The sequence below is a fragment of the Vicugna pacos genome, chromosome 4 (assembly GCF_048564905.1).
Source record: "Vicugna pacos chromosome 4, VicPac4, whole genome shotgun sequence".
NCBI classification, from domain to species: domain Eukaryota; kingdom Metazoa; phylum Chordata; class Mammalia; order Artiodactyla; family Camelidae; genus Vicugna; species Vicugna pacos.
The window spans coordinates 77,403,436-77,423,750 of NC_132990.1; the positions used below are offsets into that span (position 1 = coordinate 77,403,436).

General features: G+C 60.1%; 1 protein-coding gene and 1 long non-coding RNA gene across 18 annotated transcripts in view; one reads left to right on the forward strand and one right to left on the reverse strand.

Moving 5' to 3' along the window:
• Positions 1 to 17,427, reverse strand: part of LOC102539648 (coiled-coil domain-containing protein 187) — a 43,016-nt gene extending 25,589 nt beyond the window's left edge. For 7 of the 16 annotated variants that reach the window (XM_072960420.1, XM_072960418.1, XM_072960417.1 and 4 more), the window contains exons 1-8: positions 17,316 to 17,424; positions 15,423 to 15,928; positions 14,056 to 14,154; positions 11,662 to 11,757; positions 6,263 to 7,425; positions 5,941 to 6,035; positions 2,344 to 2,906; positions 1,894 to 1,981 (exon numbers count right to left, since the gene is read on the reverse strand). In XM_072960420.1, the coding sequence (XP_072816521.1) occupies positions 1,894 to 1,981; positions 2,344 to 2,906; positions 5,941 to 6,035; positions 6,263 to 7,425; positions 11,662 to 11,757; positions 14,056 to 14,154; positions 15,423 to 15,888 (2,570 nt within the window). In that variant the 5' untranslated portion in view covers positions 15,889 to 15,928; positions 17,316 to 17,424. Of the gene's footprint in view, positions 1 to 1,893; positions 1,982 to 2,343; positions 2,907 to 5,940; positions 6,036 to 6,262; positions 7,426 to 11,661; positions 11,758 to 14,055; positions 14,155 to 15,422; positions 15,929 to 16,084; positions 16,218 to 16,306; positions 16,725 to 16,935; positions 16,951 to 17,315 lie in introns of those variants that run through there. The other 9 variants (XM_072960413.1, XM_072960414.1, XM_072960408.1 and 6 more) reach the window with 7 other exon arrangements.
• On the forward strand, positions 15,973 to 18,853 carry LOC140696192 (uncharacterized). Of its 2 annotated transcripts, XR_012072345.1 has the most exons (5): positions 15,973 to 16,138; positions 16,762 to 16,897; positions 17,219 to 17,501; positions 17,675 to 17,853; positions 18,728 to 18,853. It is a non-coding gene; the product is annotated as an uncharacterized lncRNA (long non-coding RNA). The 2 variants fall into 2 exon arrangements; XR_012072346.1 differs by lacking the exon at positions 17,675 to 17,853 and having other exon boundaries at positions 15,997 to 16,138.
• The last annotated feature ends 1,462 nt before the right edge of the window (positions 18,854 to 20,315 follow it).

The following is a 20,315-nucleotide window of genomic DNA, read 5'->3' on the forward strand; positions in this document are numbered from 1 at the left end:
GCAAAGCAGCGCCATGGACCACTGTGTTAGAAGGGCAAGCCGAGCACCTCGCCTAGCGGTCCGAGAGGCCCAGCAAGGCCCTGGGCCCTGAGGCCCCGGCTCCAAGGGCGCTGGGCCGTCCAGGGTGCGTCTCTGGGATGGCCTATCTCTGCCCCTCTCTCCTTGCCTGGTCAGGGCTGTGGTGGGGAGGGGGACTCAGTGCCCTGGGAAGGCTGCATTGGTGGGGTGCCACAGGTGGGAACACCCCAAGGCCATGTGCCCTCCACCCCTCGGCCCAGAGACTTTCTGGGCCCACAGGATCTTGCTGGCCATCCAGCAGCAGGACACACAGATATAAGATGTTCCCCCTGGAGCCTGGGGCACCAAAATTAACCTCTCAAGAATTCTCGCATTCCCCTCCCCTTCTCAAGGTCTAGAGGGGGCACTGGAGAGAGCCACAGGTATGGAGGACGGGCAGCCCAGCCCAATGCTGACCCCTACTGGTGGCAACAATTCAGTTCCAGCAACTGGATTGAGGCTGGCGAAGGAGTAGGGGAGGGTGAGGCAGTGCTGCAGGGAATCGGGGTGGATACAGCCACCCCCCATCTCCTAGGGAGGACTCTGAGGCTGGGAGGGACTCCTGGCTCCAAGCTACCCTGACCGCAGTCTCCACCCTCCGTTTCACCCTGTTAATGAGCTCTATACCCTCCAGCCGGACCCCTGAGGCCCTCCAAACTGGGCACCAAGCCCAGGACAGACCAGGAGAAGTAGGTGGTCAAGATCCCCTGGCATATCTTCTGGGTGGGCTCTGGCAACAGGTGCGACCAGGCCCCTGGAGACCACCCACTGGCCTGACCCCCTCTGGAAGGTCCCACACCCTTGGCTCTGTCAAACCTGGGGTCCCGGCGGACGTGTGGCCACCCAGGGTGAGAGGGCAGCCTAGGGAAGGGTTGCCTCAGGTGCTTCAGTCCCAGGACAGAGAGGTGAGGGGGCTGGGGGTGTCAGGGAAGGATGTGGGTGGGGCTGGGAACCGGGAGGAAGACTGGACAGGGACCCGTGCCTGCTCTGGCATCGGCAGGAGCCGCCAGGCAGCGGGGCAGGGGATGGGGCTGAAGGAACAGTTCTTGGGGTGGGGAAGGGAGGTCCTTGCAGGAAGAGACAGAACCCCAGGAAGACTGGAGGCTACAGCTGCTCAGTGAAGGTCAGATACCAGCAAAGAAGCGGCTCCCCTGTGCAGACTGACCTGCGGGGCCCCTCGTGGACCAGAGATGCCCAATCAGCGGGGCCACAGGGCTGGGCCAGGGCAGGAAGGGCGCCCCTCCTGGGAGGAGGAGTCAGGGCTAAGAGTGCCCGGGGGCACAGAGCAGGGACCCTGCATACTGGGAGCAAAGGAGCTGGAGGACTGGTGGCTGCTCAGGCCGCATCCCAGGCCAAGGCTGGGCTGGCCAGGTGGGCAGTGGGGCTGCCAAGGGCCCCCAGTGCCCACAGGCCAGTTATCTGTCTGTAAGTGGACTTGTACAAAGGGACCTGTGTGAAGGGGCCCCAGAGAAGGCCACAGCCAGTGCTGGAGATGGAGTCACAAGGAGGTGCCAGGGTCTGCAGACAGGTGAGAACTTGGACCCAGGGGGGGGGGACCTGGAATAAGGACTGCCTGTGTCGGTGTCCCCTGGACACGATCAGACCGCCAGCTACACAGGGGGGCCTGGCCAGCAGTGTCCCAACTCGGCCCACTGCACATGGCCCCATCAGAGAGCCAGCACCGCCTGGTCCAAGTCCGAGCACCTCACCCCAGACGGGTCAGGAGCTGTGTCACTGCCCTGCCAGCCCTGGCTGCACCCAGATTCCTGGCCTTGGCCAGCATGGGCTGCGCACCAGGGGCACGAGGCTCTCGAGAGCAGGCACACGCAGGCTTACCTCCCTGCGAGGGGGCTGAGGGCCTGGAAGGAAGCCGTGTTTCTTGCCAGCTTCTTGCCCAGGTCCGAACGTCCATCCTCCATGAAACCTTTGGAGAGACCGGCGCCGGAACTTCACTTCTCACAAGTCGACAGGAGGGGAGGAGCTGCTGGTTGGTGGGGAGTGAGGGCGGGGCCCCCCACCCCCACAGCAGGAAGGGCTGTGGTCCTGCTCCATTGCCCCTCTTTGGGAGGCAGGGCAGGGAGGCAGTGGGCACATTAGCTTCTGGACCAGGCCCCATCCCTCTTCTGGCCAGAGGCAAGATGGTGACAACAGCTGCAGAGGGACAGCTACGACGGTACTGTCATTGTACCCCCCTTTCAGGAGGAGAAACCAGAGTCAGGGAGGGAGTGGGGTCCCCTGGCCACTGGCGGGGCAGGTGGTCACCCAAGGCCCAGGTGCCGGCCCTACCTCGGGACCTGCTGGCATGGTGGCCCCTAGGGCTCACGTCCTGCTGCTGCTCCCAGCCAGGGCTCCAGGACGGTGTCTCACCGTCCTGGAAGGAGGTGGTGGAGAGAAGAGGCCTGGCCTGCATGCTCGTCCAGTCCCAGGGCACCCCTCCGCCCATGTTGGCCACCAAGGCTCCAGGGCAGGCGGGGGTGCTGGAGCTCCAGGGGTGCGGATCCAGGACTGCATCCCCTAGAGTGTCCACGGCCTCGGACCTACGCAGCTTGTCAGTCAGGATGTCAATCCGCTGCTTCAGGATGTTGGCCATGGTCTCCAGGGCCTGCAGTCGGGCCTCCTTGTACCGGAAGTGCAGGGGGCCCACCATGCCCAGGCGCTCGGACTCCTCGGGGTCCAGGTAGATGCACAGCCCTGGGCGCGGGCAGGGGGTGGTCAGGTCCTGGAGCTTCAGGGGGCCCTGGGAGGACCGGGCAGACATGAGCGGGGGGGCGCCCTCCCAGCCAGCTTGGGGGCCTCTTGACTTTCGAGTCCCGGCAGGGTTCAAGGCTCTGTTCAAACACAGGCAGAAGCTGCAGGGAGAGAGGGGAAGAGGGTCAGCCCTGGGTTAGCCGTCTCCAGCCCCACATGCGAAACACGCATGTGCAGGGGTGCCCGTGGTGGCAGCGTCTGCGACAGACCCAGCATCTATTCACTGGTCTGTTTGTGACCCGGGGGTGGTTCCCGGGCGTCCATACAGCAGACCGCACGTGGCTGTTGGAAGGACGGAGGACAACTGGCAGTGATTTCTTGTATGTGATACCTACAGCACTGGTAACGTAAGGAAAATAGACAAATGGGGCTACTTCAGAATTAAAAACGGATATGCGTGAAAAGTCATGGTCAACAGAATGAAAAGGCGACCTACAGAGTACGAGGAAGCGTTTACATGCCACTGGTCTGACTGGGCATCACTCTCCTGAATATTCAAAGACCTCCTACAGCTCAACAACAACAACAAAACAACAAACCCAAATAACCTGATTGAAAAACGGGCAAAGAACTTGAATAGACATTTCTCCAAAGACGTACAGATGGCTGACAAGCACGTGAAAAGATGCTAAACATTACTGAGCATCAGGGAAATGCAGGCAAAGCCACAGTGAGATACCACCTTACACCCATTAGGATGGCTACTGTTAAAACAAAGAAAGAAGGAAGGCAGGAAGAAGGAAAGAAAGGAAGAGAGGAAGAGAGGAAGGAAGGAATGAAGGAAGAAAACAAGTGTGGATAAGGATTTGGAGAAATTGGAACCCTTGTGCATTGTTGGTGGAATGTGAGATGGTGCAGCTGCTATGGAAAACAGTAAGGAATTTCCTCAAAAGCTAAGCATAGAATTCCCCTATGACCCAGCAAGTCTACTTCGGGGTATATATCACAAAGACTTGAAAGCAGGGACTTGAAGAGATATTTGTACACCCATGTTCCCAGCAACACCACTCACCACTTAAAAGGTAGAAGCAACCCCAGTGTCCATCGACAGATGAAGGAATAAACAAAATGTCCATCCATATAATGGAATATTATTCAGCTATAAAAAAGAGGGAAACTGATGCCTGCTACAACAAGGAAGAATCTTGACGACATTATGCTGAGTGAAATCAGCCATTCACAAAAGGACAAATCCATATGATTCCATTCATACGGGGGTCCTAGAGGACTCAGGTTCAGAGACAGGAAGTGGATGGTGGAGCCAGGGGCTGGGGGAGGGGATGGGAGTGAGTGTTGAATGGGGACAGAGGTTAAATTTGGGAAGATGAGAAAGTTCTGGAGATGGATGGTAGGGATGTTTGCACAACAAAATGAATGTACTTCAGTGCCGCGGAACTGCACACTTAACGGTTAAGATGGTAATTTTATGTCATGTGTATTTTCCACAATTTTTTAAGTGAAAAAAAGGACACAAGGAAGCAGGATGAAGGACCTGCAGCCTCCATACCCATGGGGACAAATCCCCCAGCGTCATGTCCAGCAAAAGGAGCTGACAGACAGGATCCCTCTGCCCGCCTTTCTGATGGGGCAGTGGGAGGCTGCCCTCTGGGATGTGATCGGATTCTTGGTTCCGGTGCAGGTGACATGTGTGCTCAGTGTGTGAACGTTCATAGAGCTGTACACCTAGGACCTGTGTCTTTGCCTGGATGTTACCTAATGTCAACTTTAAAAAGTTAAAAAAATGCAAATACCTGGGCTGCCTTGAGGACCCAGAATCTTGGGGAGCGGCCCAGGAATGGGCACTTTTAAAACAAGTGAAACAAAAGGGGGGCAAAGAGAGAAACTTCCAGGAGCCAGGGGCCAGGGGAGGGTGTCCATCCCACTGTGGGGCTGCAAAGAGGGGTGGGTGCTGGGCACTGAGGGGTTCAGCCCATAAGCCCATAGCCTCCTCCCAGAACACCAGCTGCCAAAGACAAGCCCAGAAGCCAGGTTCAGAGCCAGCCCAGGGCAGGAAGCTCCTGGTGGGCGGCACCTTGTGGGGACCTCGTTCTTAGCCTCTGGGCCAGCTCCTCCCTCCTCCCACAAGTGCACCATGCTCAGGGAGCCTGGTTGTGAGTTTCTTGTCACACCGCCCTCCCTTCTTCGTTGAGCAGGTGGCCAGAAAGTGGCTGGCGCTGGCCTGAAGCCCCCGGGGCCCTCTTCCAGCCCCTCCCCAGTGGAGGCAAATATGGGGAAGGCCAGCCTTTAGTGAGAGGGGCTGCTGCATCCCCTAAGCAAAGTGGGGTAATGTCTCCCATCCTGCACGTCAAGATGCTGCCAGGGAAGGGATCTTCTGGACAGTTGCCCTGGTAAAATGAAAATGAAACAGAAACAGAAGCAAGGGTGAAAAAAAAACCCAGAAAGTAAGTGTTGGCAAGGACAGGGAGAACCCGGATTTCTCCCACCCTGCTGATGGGAATGCAAATTGGTGTGGCTGCTGCCAAAAATAGTCCGGCAGTTGTCCACAAGTTAAACCTGGAGTTACTGTACGGCTCAGTGATTCCACTCCAGGGTACACACACGAGAGAGGTGAAAACGGGTACTCAGATGTTTCACTCATAGCAGCCGAAAGGGGGAAGAGCCCATGTGTCCATTCGCTGCCCCGTGGATAAGCAAAATTTGGGCTCTTACATGATGGAATATTATTCAGCCATTAAAAGGAAGTCCTGACACAGGCTGCAACATGGATGAACCAAGAAATCCTGCCCAGTGGAAGAAGCCAGGCACATGCTATAGGATTCCACTGATATGAAACATTCCGAACAGGAGATTCCATCGAGATGGAGAGCAGACTGGGGGCTGCTAGGGGCTGGGGGAGGATGGGGGAGTGACTGCAATGGGTACAGGGTTTCCTTTCGGGGTGAGGACACGTTTGGGAACTAGGTGAAGGTGGTGGTTCCACAATATTGTGAACATGCTAAATGCCACTGAATCGCTCACTTTATAAAGGTAAACTTTATGTGACATGAATTTCACCTCGATGAAAACAAACGCAGCTGTAATCACAGGCTCTGTGCAGCCATGGACCCAGGGAACTGACCCCCTACCCAGAAGAGCCCCGCCCAGGAAGTGCAGCCCTGGCACCTGCATACCCACCTGCCTGGGGCCTCCTGGTCCCCCAGCACCATGCCGGAAGTCACCTTGCTCCACTCCAGCACAGGCGACCCTAGGCTCTCGGAGGCTTCCAGGCCCTAAAGCAGAGGAGGATGCAGTCAGAGTCCCGCCCCAGACCAGAAGACCCCAGACCCTGTCTCTCAGCCTCAGAGCCAGCCTTGGCCTCCATGAGGGTCTCAGGCTGGACGTCTCAGGGTCCCCTCTTTGTTGGCAATGGGGGTCCCTCCAGAGCTGTCACAGCCAGGGAGGAAGGTGTCTCAGGCCTTGGGGGAGCTTGGTGGCTGAGCTGGCCAGTGGCACATACCCTGGACTGTGCAGAATGAGGGACAAAGGTCACGATGCCAGGGGTTGTTTGGGAGACCACGGGGACCGCTTTGCACAGAACAGCCTCCCTCTGCTTCCTGTAGACGTCCTGCAGCCTCTGGTTTCTCAGCTCGAGTGCACGCATGGCCGAAGCCTTCTCCTCCAGGGCCTGCCGTCGCCAGGCCACCGTCTTCTGGCGCATGAACTCCCGCAGGGATTCAGAGCTGTGGGGAGGGCCCAGGGGCCCCCGGGGCTTCGGGCAGGGCGGAGGTGGCCGCCCCTCTTTCTCTTTCCCAGGTGTGTTCCAAAGGGCACCCTGGCTAGGCCTTGGCCAGGCCAGCTTCACCCCCGAGGAGGGCAGCAGGGAGCCTCTGGCCCTGCACAGGGGGCTGGCCTCCTGCGTGAAGGAGGTGCTCCAGGGCCGCCAGGTGGGAGGGCTTAGCCTTTCCAAAGAGTTCCATGGTCTTCGGGCAGGGGCCTCCAGGCCTTCACAAGTGGCCCAGGCCCTCTGCGGACCAGAGGCCTGCCCGGCCGAGGCGCTCCAGGGCCGCTGCGGGAAGGGGCCCAACCTCTCATAGGGGCTCCCAGGCCTCTGAAAGGAGCGGTCCTGTCCATGGGCCGCCCAGGCCCTTTGTAGACCAGAGGCCTGCCTGGCCAAGACGCTCCAGGGCCTCTGGGGGAAGGAGTTCAGCCTTTCAGTGGGACTCCCAGGCCTCTGGAAGGAGAGGTCCCATCCGTGGGCTGTCCAGGCCCTCTGCGGATAGGACTCCCGCCTGGCCACGGTGCTCCAGCGCTGCCCAGTGGGGAGGCTCCCAGCCCTCTCTGAGGAGGTGGGTATCCCCCCCATCGTGGCCCGAGGGCTCTTAGTGAAGGATCCCCGTACATCTGGGGAGCTCCAGGGGCCCTGCCGCCTTCTGCCCCTCAGGTCCCGCAGCTCCAGCCCTCGCCATGGGTGGCGGTCCCGGGCCAGCTCCAGCCCGACCTGGATTTGCTGGCGGAGGTCTCGAAGGATGGCCATAGCAGCCTGGATGTCCACGGGCAGATGGCAGGAAGGCAGGTTGGGTGTGTTGGCAGACACCTGCGGGTCACTGTGGACAGAGGCTGGACTAGGTGTCCGGGGGCGGACAGGGGAGCCCTCACTCACTCCAACCTTCTTGGTGTGTCCTGCAAAGACAGGCAGTCACCGGGGTGGCGGGAGCTGTGTGGCTCCAGGAGGGCCAAGCCAGCCCACCATCCCAAGGCCCCCTCTTAGCTCTGCACTCATCATCCACTTGCAGAAGCCCTCTAGGCGCAGGTGCCACGTCTGGGTGATTCAAGGCTGTGTCTGGGCACCCGGCACAGAGCCATCCGCTCTGAACGTTGTGAAAACTGAGTACGGGGGTGAGGTAACACGTCTGCTGGGAGCTGCTGGGGCTCCCATCCTGCAGTCCTTGAGTTGGGAAAGCCCAGAGGCCATTCATGCCCTGCCTCCTGGGAGCCAAAAGGGTGCATCTCAGCGACAGAAATCCTTTCCTTAGGCTTTTAAACATAGCAACCCCTCAAAGGCCCCATCTGGTGGTAGGTTTGCAGGGCGTTTGACGGGTTGCTGGGAGAGAGGTGCTGCTCCCGCACCCTGACTCCACGGCTTCCTGGGCACCTCCCTCCATGCCCACCCGCCAGATGCTGCAGGGCAGAGCAGAGCTGGGATGGAGGCACAAGGTAACCAGCTCTGCAGCAGGGGTCTGGTCTCCAAAGGGCGCCTTGCTCTGGAGCCTGGGGAGGGCAGGAGGGGCCCAAGCAGAGTTTGTCACCAGAGTTCGTCTTTTTCTCCAGGTATAAACACCAACCAACTCAGAATCTTAAACAGAAAACATACACACAGCCAGATGCCTGGGGCCCTCTGAATGCTGACCCAGACAGGGAGGCTGGAGGCGCCCACAGATTCCAGAGATCAATTCACATGTTCCTGGAGGGGATGGTGTGAAATCCCTCGTGTCCAGACCTCCCTGGGGCTGGGCGGCACCCTCAGCCACTAGCCAGCAAGAGGCAAGTCTGAGTCCCAACTGACCTTGAAATGTGACCTGACTTCTCTGACCCGTGAGGGTAATAAAACCTGCTCGCTATGGATTTGTCTGTAAAACATTCAACCCTGGCCCAGGCACACACTCAGGAAAGGCTGGCCAGTAATTACGACAGTCACCAGCGCAGGCTGGGCTCACACAGGGCGGGAGGGGTGGTAATGTTATAGCTGGCCACTTGCCCTGAGCCACAGAAGATTAATTTGTTTTTAAACCGATGAGACTCAGTAGGAATAGAAGGTGGGGGCTCCCAGAAGACACTCAGGCTGACGAGGGTCCCAGAGACGGTGCAAATAGACAACCACTGCACCGCAAACACAAACGAGTTTTCTTTAATAAATGTTGTCTTTAATAAAAGTTTTACTTCATAATCCCAAGTTATGCCCACCAAATGCCATTATCATTACAAACCTGTCCACAAGGGCCCTGGCAGAGGCAGGAAGCGGCGGCAGGCCTTGCGCTCACGTGACACACACACACACATGCACACATGCAGAGAACACGGACACACGCACGTGGACACACACGCGGCATGGCGTGGGGGTGCAGCCCTGGCAGCACCACAGTAAACATTACCACTCGGGCCAAGATGGGGACCCTGGAGAGGGGGCATTTCTGCCAAGCGAGAGTGCATGGCAATAGAGACCATTCACCTAGCACGCACTGCACCCAGCCGGTACATGGCGCCCTCCCCCGCCCAGACCAGAGACATCAGCCACGGGCCTGAAGGTGCGGCTCCAGGAAGGGGAAGGACACAGAGCCACGCCCTCCCTACGCCACGCCCTCCAGGCCACGCCCCCAGGAGGGCCCTGAGACTGCGCCTTGGCCACGCCCCCCGTAAGCCGCACCCCTGGGACAGCCCTCTAGACCATGCCCTTCTTTGAGACCACACCCCCGGAAAGGACCCTGCGGCCATCTCTCTGACCGTGCCACCTGTAAGCCGCGCCCCTCCCTGAAGCCACGCCCTCCACCCCCAGGGCCCCGGGGACTCGCGCGGCTACCAGCGCGGTCTCAGGAGTCTCAGCCTTGGGTTAAGTCCTGGCTTTTTGGATCACTCGCCATTGGCCTTGGGCAAGTGACTTAACTTCCCCGCGCTTCAGTTTCCCCATCTGTAAGCACCTCCCCACGGGGCCACAAGGATGCAGAAGCGGTCTCTCTCACTACAGGAGCTGCCCCAAAGGCTCAGGATTCTGCTGATCAGGGCTGAGTCTGGGACGGCCCCCGGGACCACATGTGAGCCTTGAGCGTGGGACCTGTGGGACTGGGCTCACAGGCGAGGGTCCTGCTTCCTGGCCTCATAGTTGCTGCACAACACAAAAATGGTCACCTCCCTTGGTGGGGGAGGGAGGGCAGAGACCGCTGCAGGTGCCGAGGGGCCGCCTGCTGGTCAGGCCCCTCTCAGCGCCCCCACCCTCTGGCCCCTCCATCTCTGGCTTCCCCATTAGTCTGCCAGAGGGGTCCAGGTCAATAAATGGGCCCTGATGGGCACATTTTTTCTACCGCGGAGCAGTTTAATGGCAATTAATTTTTTTACGAGAGGATTTTTAATCTGTGGAAATGGATGAAGTCCCCAAGTGCCCTGTCAGAGTTCCAGGGCCGACCTAATCTATGATAAAAAATGCAAAGTGAGGTGACATAATCTGAAATTAAATACCGGGCTTCATTTTCCTTCTGCCTGGATGGATGAATATTTTATAACTATTATGATTTAATTTTTTGTTAACTACAGCAAATTTCTAATTCACCCAATTCCCAAGTCCTGTGGCTCCGACCTCTGAACCCAGACTCATCTCTCCTTAGCCCAGCTGTGACTTCGTCACTGACAGAAACTAATGGTCAGTTCCGTCAGGGTGACACAGCGGTTACGGTGATGAATGCGGCCCGTGGCACGCCCTTTCGACCCAGTGTCAGGCAGAAGGCAGGTCATTTTTCAAGTGAGCCATTAAAATAAAACAAACCAAGAAGTCGGGGGTGGGGAGCAGTAGACATGATGCAGAAAATTGTTATAATTTGTGCTTTTTCAGTGGACTTCTGGAAACTTCTCTGTGTCTCCCAGCATCCCTCACTCCCTGGTTCCAGAGGTTTTCCCTGTGCATCCCCACCTGGCTCAGGGCCCACCTCCAGTGAGGCACGGAGGAGGAAAACAGTTACTTAAAGCGCTGGAACCGCGAGTCTGTCTACAAGCAGAGGAGGCGGGTGTCCGATGATGTGGGCAGACCACCACGGGCCCACTCCCATCCAGGACTGTGATCTCATGCCCTGGGGAAACTGAGGCACAGAGATGCTCAGGAACAGCTGGAAAGTTGCCCCCCAGCACCCTTTCTCTGAGACCAGGGTCCCACAGAGCAGACTCAGCTCCAGGTGGGTAGAGTTCTCCTCACCTGTGGGGCTCTCGCTGGTGTCCCCAAAGCCCATGGTACAGTGGTCTCCGAGCCCAGGCGCTGAAGGTGGGTGTTAAGCAGATGCCCAGGTGTGGTCCCAGGTACGCACAGCTGGGCGCCCTCAGGTGGGGAGAACCACCCTGGAGCTAGATGGGTCAGGGCCCAACGCTGGCTTGCCTGTGTAACCCTGGGCACGCTGTTGAATCTCTCTGAGCCCCAGTTTCCTCCTCTACAGAATGGGAGCAGGCCGCCTTCCTCCAAGGAGAGATGTGAGGATCGCCTGGGCTGATGTCGCTTGAGTGAGTGGTACTCACGGAGCCCAGGACTGAGCGAGACCACGCCACCCTGGCCCAGAATGTTCTGAAGGAAAGCCCCAGAGGGAGGCAGCCCCCTCCATTCACCCCACAAGCCCAACAGACCTACCCAGGCTGGGCAGCTGGGTCTTTGCTGGGTGACCAGCCCTGCCCAGCCCTCAGGGGAGAGACACCTGAGTCGGGAATCCCTCTGTTACCGTGGCCCAGCACCACTAAGACCTCTGAACAGAACCCTCCCGGGTCGCGTCTGACCGTCACACGCAGACAGCGACATGCCACCAAGTGTTCCCAGGAGGCGGACTCTGCCCAGCCTTTCCCAGCACCAGTTGCCCAGGGAAGCAGCCATCCCGCGCTTGCAGCCTAGAGTCTAAATCTTAAACCAAGCCGACTGGGAAACGAATCACACTTCCCACCCTGAAGGCAGCAAAATGGCCACAGCTCGTCAAGGGACAGCAAGTCACAGGAAAGCAAGCTTGTCTGTCCACCAGCACATCGTGAGCCCCTCGGTTCACGCCCACCTTTCCAGGGAGCAGCCAGTGCTGCGCCAGCCATCCTGGCTCCGGACACAAGCCAGGCGCTCACCTCCTGAGCCTGGACCATAACCGCCTGTCCCCACGCCCTGCCAAGCCCCGAGTGGGCCAGCCCTACCTGTGTCTTTGGCAGGTCTCCTAGGGGTGGATGGCTTGGGGGCCTTCTCTCTTTTGCAAGAACTACTTTTCATCCTTCTGTTCTTTTCCTGCAGAACTTCAGCAAGAGGAGACAGAGGGAAGGAAGGGAGAGAGGGTTGAGTAGCAACACAACACATGAATCAGCCTGCTCACCAGCCGGTAGGCATACCTGATTGTCCGTCCTTTCTTGGCCTTCTTTGTGGGGCCACCCCTGGGACCCTCCTCACCACTGGCAGGCCTGGTCTCACCTTGCCCTCCCTCTCAGCGCTAACTGTGCACAAATGCGCACAAATTCCAAGAGCCCCCACGTGCAGCCACGGCCTCCATCTCGGTCTCCCACAACCGTCTCAGGGCCAGCCCACAGTACTCATGTTTGTTGAATGAATAAATGACCGAATGGGCCCCCAAGTGAACCCATGGCGTGGCAGCCAGACAGACAGAACATCAGCTCCACAGGGAGAAGCGGGGTGAGAGCTAGGCCCAGAGGGGCCTTCGCACAGCGGGATCCTGGCTGGACAGCTGGGGATATGAGATCCCAAGGCGGGGAGGCTGTCCAAGTCCCAGGGCAAGCACAGAGGTCGACTGGGGTGGACCGGCTTCCCATGGGCCAGTGTGGCCACTTTCCCTGTGCCATTTGGCCTCATCCGTCTCTGTTCACTGCTGGGTGGGTGCTGCATCCATGAAGCACCAAAAAGCCAACTAGCCAAGAGTGCACGAGCACTGGGCCTATCCCGTCATGTCCCCGTGGGGCCGGGAAGCACCCGGAAAGACTGGCCGGAAGGACTCTCCAGTCCTCCGCGGTGCAGCTGGGTCCCAGACTCTGCCCATCCCTGCCTCCTCAGCACCCGACCCCCCTGGTGGGGGCCCTTGAGACCCAGGCCCACACAAAAGGACAAAGCCTAGAGGATTCCACTCACAGGACGCCTCTAGAGGAGTCGAAGCCATAGAGACAGAAAGCAACTGTGCACTTGAATACAGATAAAATGGTCAGTTTTATGTTATGTGTATTTTACCACAATTAAAAAGAAAAAAAAAAGACCAGGCCCTGCCCCACACTCTACTTCCAGAGGGTTCTAAGACTGGAAGGAGCTGATGTCCACCGGGTGATGTCCCCAAGTGACCGAGGCCAAGTCCTGAATTTGGTGGATGGGCCTCAGTGGCCTCAGTGGAGTGGGGGCGGGGAGAATGGCCTGCTGGACCAGCTAAGGCCGTTGGGGTCCTTGTGGATGGAAGAGGAGAGAGACGAGGGGCTCTCCGCAGATCTGCTGTTGCCATGGTTAAACCAGAGCTGGGCTCAGGGACAGGGTTCTGCCCCTTGGCTTCCCTCAGGCCAGTCCCTCAGACCCCACCTAGGACTGTGCTTGGCTCACATACCCGGAAACATGTCTGTGGCTGCCACTCAACTCAAGCATCCACCAACCTTCGTCCTATCCTGGCCACCACAGTGCCACCTGGGTGGATGACGACTGTCCCTTAAGGATCTGACTCTCACCTCATCCTCCACCAACAGCCCCATGGAAAACCCACACTGTTCTCCTGGCTGGAGACCCCGAAAACCTCGGGGCTCCAGGGAAGCCTGACCTCTGCTCCCAGGGCCTTCTCCATCCCCCATTCTGGGGTCTCCGAAATCGTGCTAGACTGTGGAGACAGCCTCCTCCATATGTGGCCCACCCTGCAAACCGAGCAAACCCGCCTGGCTCTCCACTTAAAACCCTCCAACCGATCCCGCTGCCAGGGACACCGAGGTTCCTTAACGCTGCTGCCCTCCAGCCCCCAGGAGCGGCCGCTGTCTGCCTTCCCATCCTCACCCTCCTCTTTGCTGATGGATGAGTGAGCCAAAACCTAGTGGTTCCCTTGGCCCCCCCAACCCTTCCTCACCCATCCAAAAGTCTGCCAACCCTCTGCCGCTCCTTTAGCATCTCCTGTGGGACAGGCAGGCAGTGCCTCTCGCCTGCAATATGGAACAGCAGGCCCAGGAGCTGGAGGGCCTCAGGCCCAACTGGCCTGTGACACTGCAGGAAAGGCCTCACCTACTCTGTGCAGGAGACACCCCTGCCCAGGCCCCCTGCCCCTTGAGCTTCAGTCTGCTCTAAGGGGCCTGCCTGGATTCCTTCCCTGCTCAGGAGGCAGAGGGCTAGAAATTGGGCTCCAGAAAGTAGCAGGCTGGGTTCAAATCCCTGCTTCACACCTTCATGGGTGAGGTCCTCTCCGACCCTCAGTGTCTTCATCTGTGAGTGAGGATCGTAATAGAGCCAATCGCACAGAGTGAGAGAGAAGCTGAACAGATAGCTCTGGATCCAGAACCGTGCTGGCCACACCTCAGCTTGAGTGTCCGACTGGGGGTCCCAGGATGGCTAACCTCAGGGCTACTCACCTGAGGCCAGGCACTGGGAGGCCCGGGAGGGATCACACCTCTGGCCAGGGATTGCCTTGTCTTCAATTCCACTTTCAGTCTCACTCAGGATGCCTGAGCCTGGAGCAGAGTGACAAGAAAGTGCATCGTGAGGAGAGAGAATCCATGCAGAAATTTCCAGAGAAAGGTCCCCCTTTGCCAGCCGCTCAAAAGCCTTGCAGCACTGCCCCAGGCCTGAGAGGGCAGCCCACCGGCCGGGCCGGACAGGAACCAGTGCTCAGCCATGAAGCAGGCTAGCAGGGCCCTGTGTGCCCTCGGGCAGGCCCTGCATGCTGCTTGGACCAAGTGCACACGCAGAGTCCTGTTTCCTCAGAGAGAAGTGATGACTTACAGGGACACACCCCAAAGTGTCAATTAGGGCAACTGAAGGGAGGGAGGCCTTCGAGGAATAGTGTCTGTTTCTATTTCATTCTTTGTGCTTCCCAGATGTGCTGCCATAAACAGACAGACTTTAAGGAAAAAGTCACGAAAGGCCTAATCTTGCAGCATTCTACTCATGTTGCAAGAGGCCTTAGAGGAGTCAGGTCCAGAAAGACAGAAAGGAGGTGCTAGGGGCCAGGGGCTGGGGTGGGGAGGGGAGTGAGGGTTTAGGGAGGACAGAGTTTCAATTTGGGAAGATGAGAATGTTCTGGAGAAGGATGCGGTGATGATTGCACAACCCTGTGAGTGTATTTAGTGCCACTGAGCTGTGCACTTAAAGTGATCATGAAAGCAAATTTTATGTTGTGTTCTTCCACTGCAGTTTAAAATAACAGGAAGTATTATCTTAAAAATAACAAAAAAGAAACCATCTTCCCTGTCTCACCCACACAGTGAGAAAGGACGCAGGCTCGCCTCTTGGCTCAACAGAGAGGCTGAATTCTTTACATCCCCACCCTTCCCCTGGCCTTGGGCTGCTGCCCCAGGTCCTTGCCTTTGAGGACATAATCCCCTGCGGGCTCTTCAAGGTGTCCCTGACTGAGTCCCCACACCTGGCTGTGCCCCTTACCTGCCTACCCCACCCCAGTGCCCTTCTCTGAGGCTGCAGCCTCCCCACCCAGGGGACCAGTCCCCCAGCCTCTGTGACCCTCCCTTCCAGACACCATCCTGCTGCTCCCCCAGCCCACCCACTGATGAGTCAATTCTTCTTCGTCCCCAAGCCCGGCGGGGAGGCACCCCTAGGAAGACTCCATCCCAGCTCCTCGGCTTCCCAGGCACAAAGGGGCCGCGGGGCACATTGCACCGCCTTCCCTGGTTGGCCACCAGCCCAGGCAGGGCCACCCTCGTGCCCAGCAGGCCCGGCCTCCAGCAGCCCGATCTCGCCCGCGCTCCCTGCCTCCCACACTGACCTGCAGGGGCCGGGGCCGGAGAGGGCTTTGTGTGCTTTCGGGCCTTTCTCCGGGGGGCTGGCGTGGGGGCTCTGTAGAGGCGCGAGGTGCTGGAGCGGGTAGAGGTGCCCAGGGAGGCGCAGCTTGCCTGCCGCCGCGCCTGGGCCCGGATCTTGTCCCTCAGCAGCTCCAGCCGGGGGCTGCTCTCCCTGGGCCGCCGCGGGGGCCCCAGCACGCGGGGGGCCCTCTCCCTCCAGGGCCCGTGGGGAGGTGTACACGACTCATGGCCCCCCGAGGAGCCAGAGAGGGGTCCCGACGACACCGAGCTGTCCCCATCCTTGGCCTCCTCGTCTGCTGACCATGCCGGGCGGCCGCAGGCCTTCCTCCGGGGGCAGGGCTCCTCGATGTCGTGAGACCAGGCCACGTGGGGGGATCCCCGCAGGGCGCCCGCCTGCTGGGCGGGCCTGGGCCACCTCAGGGCAGCCATGACGCCATCCGTGGCCACTGGTGGGAGGGGCCTGTCTTTCCTTGGGAGAGAGAGGCAGACACAGCCCGTCAGGTGTGGAAACCAGGTGGTGCTGAGCAGAGCATCTGACGCCGCACCCCCGCTGCCTCCGGCACCCCTGCCGCTTCCCGTTTTCCTATCTCAGACAGAGAAAAGTGCAAGGCGGCCAAGAAAATACCCCGTTGGTGGCAGTGCTGTGATGCTCTCTCTAGATCCAGACCGCCCCTTCAAGGTGGGTTCTACAGGCCCCCCACAGGATGTGAGGAAACAGACCCAGGAGGAGGCTCGCGGCAGAGGCCCTCGGGCCCCCGTCCTGGCTCCCACCCCAGCTCGCTGCCCTCCGGGGGAGCCCGGCCGTCTCCCCCTCAGTGCCTCCACCCCCGCGTGCTGACGCATGCACCTAAGTCAGCACAGACGCTGCCTGGGCTTGGCACGGGCCTTCCTGACGGCTGGTCCTCTCCCAAGGGAGCGGGCGCCCTGCCTCTGGCTATCTCTGGGGTGAGGCTGGGTCCTTTCCCCCAGGCAGGTGGGCGGCATCCCCATGGCCAAGGATGACTTGGCTTGGTGGTAGGGCGGGGACTGAGGATGGAGCAGGTGAGCCTCCCCCACTCCATCACCACCTGCCCTGGGGTCAGATGGTGTTTTCAATGGGAAGCCTCAAGGTCTGCACCCCAGCATCCATCCCCTCTCAAGGCAAGCTGGCCGCTGCCCAGCTCCAGATGCCAGCCTGTCCTGGTCCCCTGGCCCATGATGGAAACCCTCAGGATGGTCATGGAAACTGGGCAGGCACAGTGGGCTGGCAACAGCCTGGGGGCCTTCCCAAGGAGCTGCCTCTCAGCGGGGTGAAAATTCCAGGTGGCTCCATGACAGCATAATAACGCTGTGTCACTCAGCAACAGAGAACCGGGGTCTGCAGCTCCTGCGGAGGCTGTGGGCAGCACCCCCCACCCCAGTCCTCCCAGGGCGCTGGGGCCAGTGGCTGCCATGCATGGTGAGTGAGCTGGCCAGGGCTGGGGGGTCAGGCTTCACCTGGGCCAGAGTGGGGACACGGTGAGGGGCCAGGGGCAGGCGTGAGCAGGGGCAGGGGTGGGCTCAGTCCCCAGCTGGTGTCGGGGTCACGGCTCAGTTCCCGGTGGGGTCAGCCTGGGGGTCCGGGCACAGGAGTGAGGAGCCTGTCGGCGGCACGTCCAGTGGCTGGCCCAGGGGATAAGCGCTCTGGCCCTGACCCTTCCGGCCTCAGGGTGGCCAGGGGAAGCAGGTGCTGGCCTCTTGGCAACCCCTGGCACGAGCTCAGGGCCCCTTCCGACCACAGGAATCACAGCCAGAGAGGCCTGAGCTCCAGGAGCCCCAGGCCCCGCGCTCCGGAAGAGCACCCCAGCCTGAGCAGCCTGCAGTGGGCTTCCTGTCACCTTTTCGATGACCCTGGCAGGACAGCGCGGTGGGAAGGACACGGGCTCCGCAGTCAGCTGGCCCTGGGCTCGGCATGGTCCCCCAAGGAGAGCTGGTTCAAATCCTGGCTCCGCCCTAGCCAGCGGTGTAACCTTGGGCAACCAGAGACCCCACCCCACCCTGCCTCTGGGTATTGTGAGCATCTGGTGAGTTCACTCCCATGGGAGGGCACTGTAGGGCGGCTGGCATTCACCAGCAGCCAGAGGGTGGCTGAGATGGTTATGAGTATTTATTAGTTTTAGGAACTGCCCTAAAGGCATTCCTGCCAGAGTGGCCCCGGAGAAAGGGAAGTTTGCAGCAAAAGACCCCCTAATTCCAGACAGGTGTGGAGAATGGAGTGCTGTCCTCAAGGCTCCTTCAAAAGGACCTGTCCTGGAAAACCAGAGACACCTGGAGACACTGCTGTCTGGGCAGGTTGCAGGGCCGGGCTCTGGTCACAGTTAGCTGCCAGCAGGAGGCGGATTGCCCCAGGACAGACGACCCTGCCTGAAATACGAGGTGGTGCCCTCTCCCCTCTCCACCCCTCTCAGCATCCCCTGTAGTTGGGACCAGGGTAGGACATGCGCAGAGCCAGCCGGCGCCCAAGTCCTGACTCCAGCCCTGGGGCCCTCAACCACATCTGGTGGCCCAGACAGATGACGTACCTCTGCCTGGCCGGAGTCCCACCCACTGCACTGGGGACATCACCAGGCGAGGCTGAAATGAAGCAGGTCCCAACCATGTGTCTCTTTAGGACACTCGCAATCAGTGGGCGTCCGAGGGAGCTGACCCGGGGCAGCACAGGGGAGCTCGGGCTTGGCAAGCGGGCCCTTCCAGCAGAGGCACAGGCTAAGCACCCTCCCGCAGTGTCCTGGGTGCACACCCGGCCTGCAGACGGTTTCCACTGCGCTGGGGTGGTTGGTCTTGGGACGTGGCAGCGAGCTCTGGGGGACATCACATGGGATGACCATGGGGTCCCCCACACAACTCTCAGGGTCTGGACAGCTGAGGGGAGGCTCAAAGACAGCTCCACCTCCTTAGTTCCCAAAGAGAGCCCCCCAGACCATGTCAAAATCCTTCTGTGGCCTGGACAAGACGGAAGCCCATCCCCACAACCCTGCAGGAGGACCCCACCTTCTCTGCAGCCCCAGGGGTCACCCAAGCAGAGGCCTGGCCCCTTTACTGATGGGCCACCCCCCACCTCTGCCAGGCCCTCGGGCTTCCCCATCAGTTGGGGTTCGGTGGGGGGCTTTCTCCCAGTATCCTCCCAGACTCTCCAGCCCTCCTCCCCTAAGGGCAGAGGGAAAGAGTCATTCTGAGCAGAAGTGGCAGGAACCTAGCAACCAGAAGTTTCTCCTAACAGATGGGCCTGGTGGCCCTTTTCTCCCCTCAGCAGGTCCGAAGCTGCCGCCAGCAGTCAGCAGAGACCGACTTCTCCAGGAAGAGCCGGCGCCCTAATTATGACGGGGCCGCCAGTTCAAACGCTCTACTGGCGATAAAAGCAAAATCATGGATACAAGCGTGTGGTGTGTGGTGAACTTGTAAACAAACCCAGCGGCCTTGACGACGTGGCCCTGTGAGCTGGGACAGCCCGAGAACATCCTTCTCTCTCCTCGCCGCCCACTCAGGCCGCCCCCGCCCGGACCCTCTGCTCCTCGCCCTCTCCCTGCCTGGGTGGCCACCCCGCTGAGCACTGCGCCCGTCGGCTCCTGCCGAGGTCGCACCTCTCCAGGCTCTGAGAAGACTGCTGCTGGGCAGAGGCCCCAGCCCAGGGGTGAGGAGCCTCCCCCATGCACGTCAGGCCAGCGCTCGGCCACCCTGCAGCATCTCAGCTAAGCCTGGAGCTGCAGGCCCAGCCGGAGTTTCGCGCCATGTGGACCCAAGCCTCCCCTGGCTGGTGAGGCTCAGGCAGCCCCCCACGACCCCCTCCCTGGCTCGGGCCTGCCCAATGCCACTCTCTCTCTCTGTGGAAGGTCCCGTCACCTGCACTGTGTGAGTGGGGCCCCGTTCATCTGTGCCCCCTCCACAGGGCCAGAGACGGCTGGGGGCCGGGGGCCCTGTGTGCAGGTGCTTGTGGCTATGGGAGCCCCCAGCACGGCCCGGCCCCCCACGGAAGCGTGGTGATTCCATCTCACGGTGTCCTGCCGACAGTCCTACGGGAGGAGTCCAGCTCCTTCCCAAAGGCTCAGCCACAGACTTGTGTCCAGTGCTCCGTCAGGGTCGGAAGCCGGACACCACGAGTCTCCACAACCGGTCACAACCCCCAGGGCCAGGGGAGACAGTGCCCATGGGTCTCCCAGACCATGCCAAGCCTGGCCAGGGCTGGGAGGGGCACCAGGGGTGGGCTTCCTGGCTGGGAGGGGCTGGTGCCAAGAGCAAACTGAACAGCGTCACGTCCCCCTGCCCTGCTTGTGGTGGACATATCAGGGGAGAGCCCCGACTTCAGACACACCAGGTGCCAGCTGGTGCCCTCAGGCAGGTAGTTCAGGTTCTCATCAGGAAAGTGACTGCAACATTAGCCCCAACTTGGGGGGTTCTGGTGAGGGTCAGAAGACCCCTGGTACTCAGCACCCTCTTGCTGGGCACAGACACAGAAAAGGGAGCCAGGCACCTCCGTCCCCACCCAACTCAGGCCTTGACCATGCCTGTTTCCACGACACACCCCCACAGTGAGGCCAGAGGTGGGTGACCTACCAGGGTGGTTGTTTCTGTCCCTCGTTGCCAGGGGCCAGGCACGCCCACCGACCACGCCCGCAGCTCGCTGCCCCTAAGAACTCCGGCTGGCTGGCGGGTGGGCTGGGGGCAGCGGAGTGGGGAGGGACTTCCTTCTGGAAGCTGTCCCAGCTCTGCTCTAATCAGCCACACTGTTCGCTCCTCCCTGCCGTGCGCCAGGACAGTGAGCCCCGGGCAGGCCTGAGCAGGCTCGGGGACAGCGTTAGACCCCCACACCCACAGCAGCCGGGGCCCCAGGCTCAGAGACC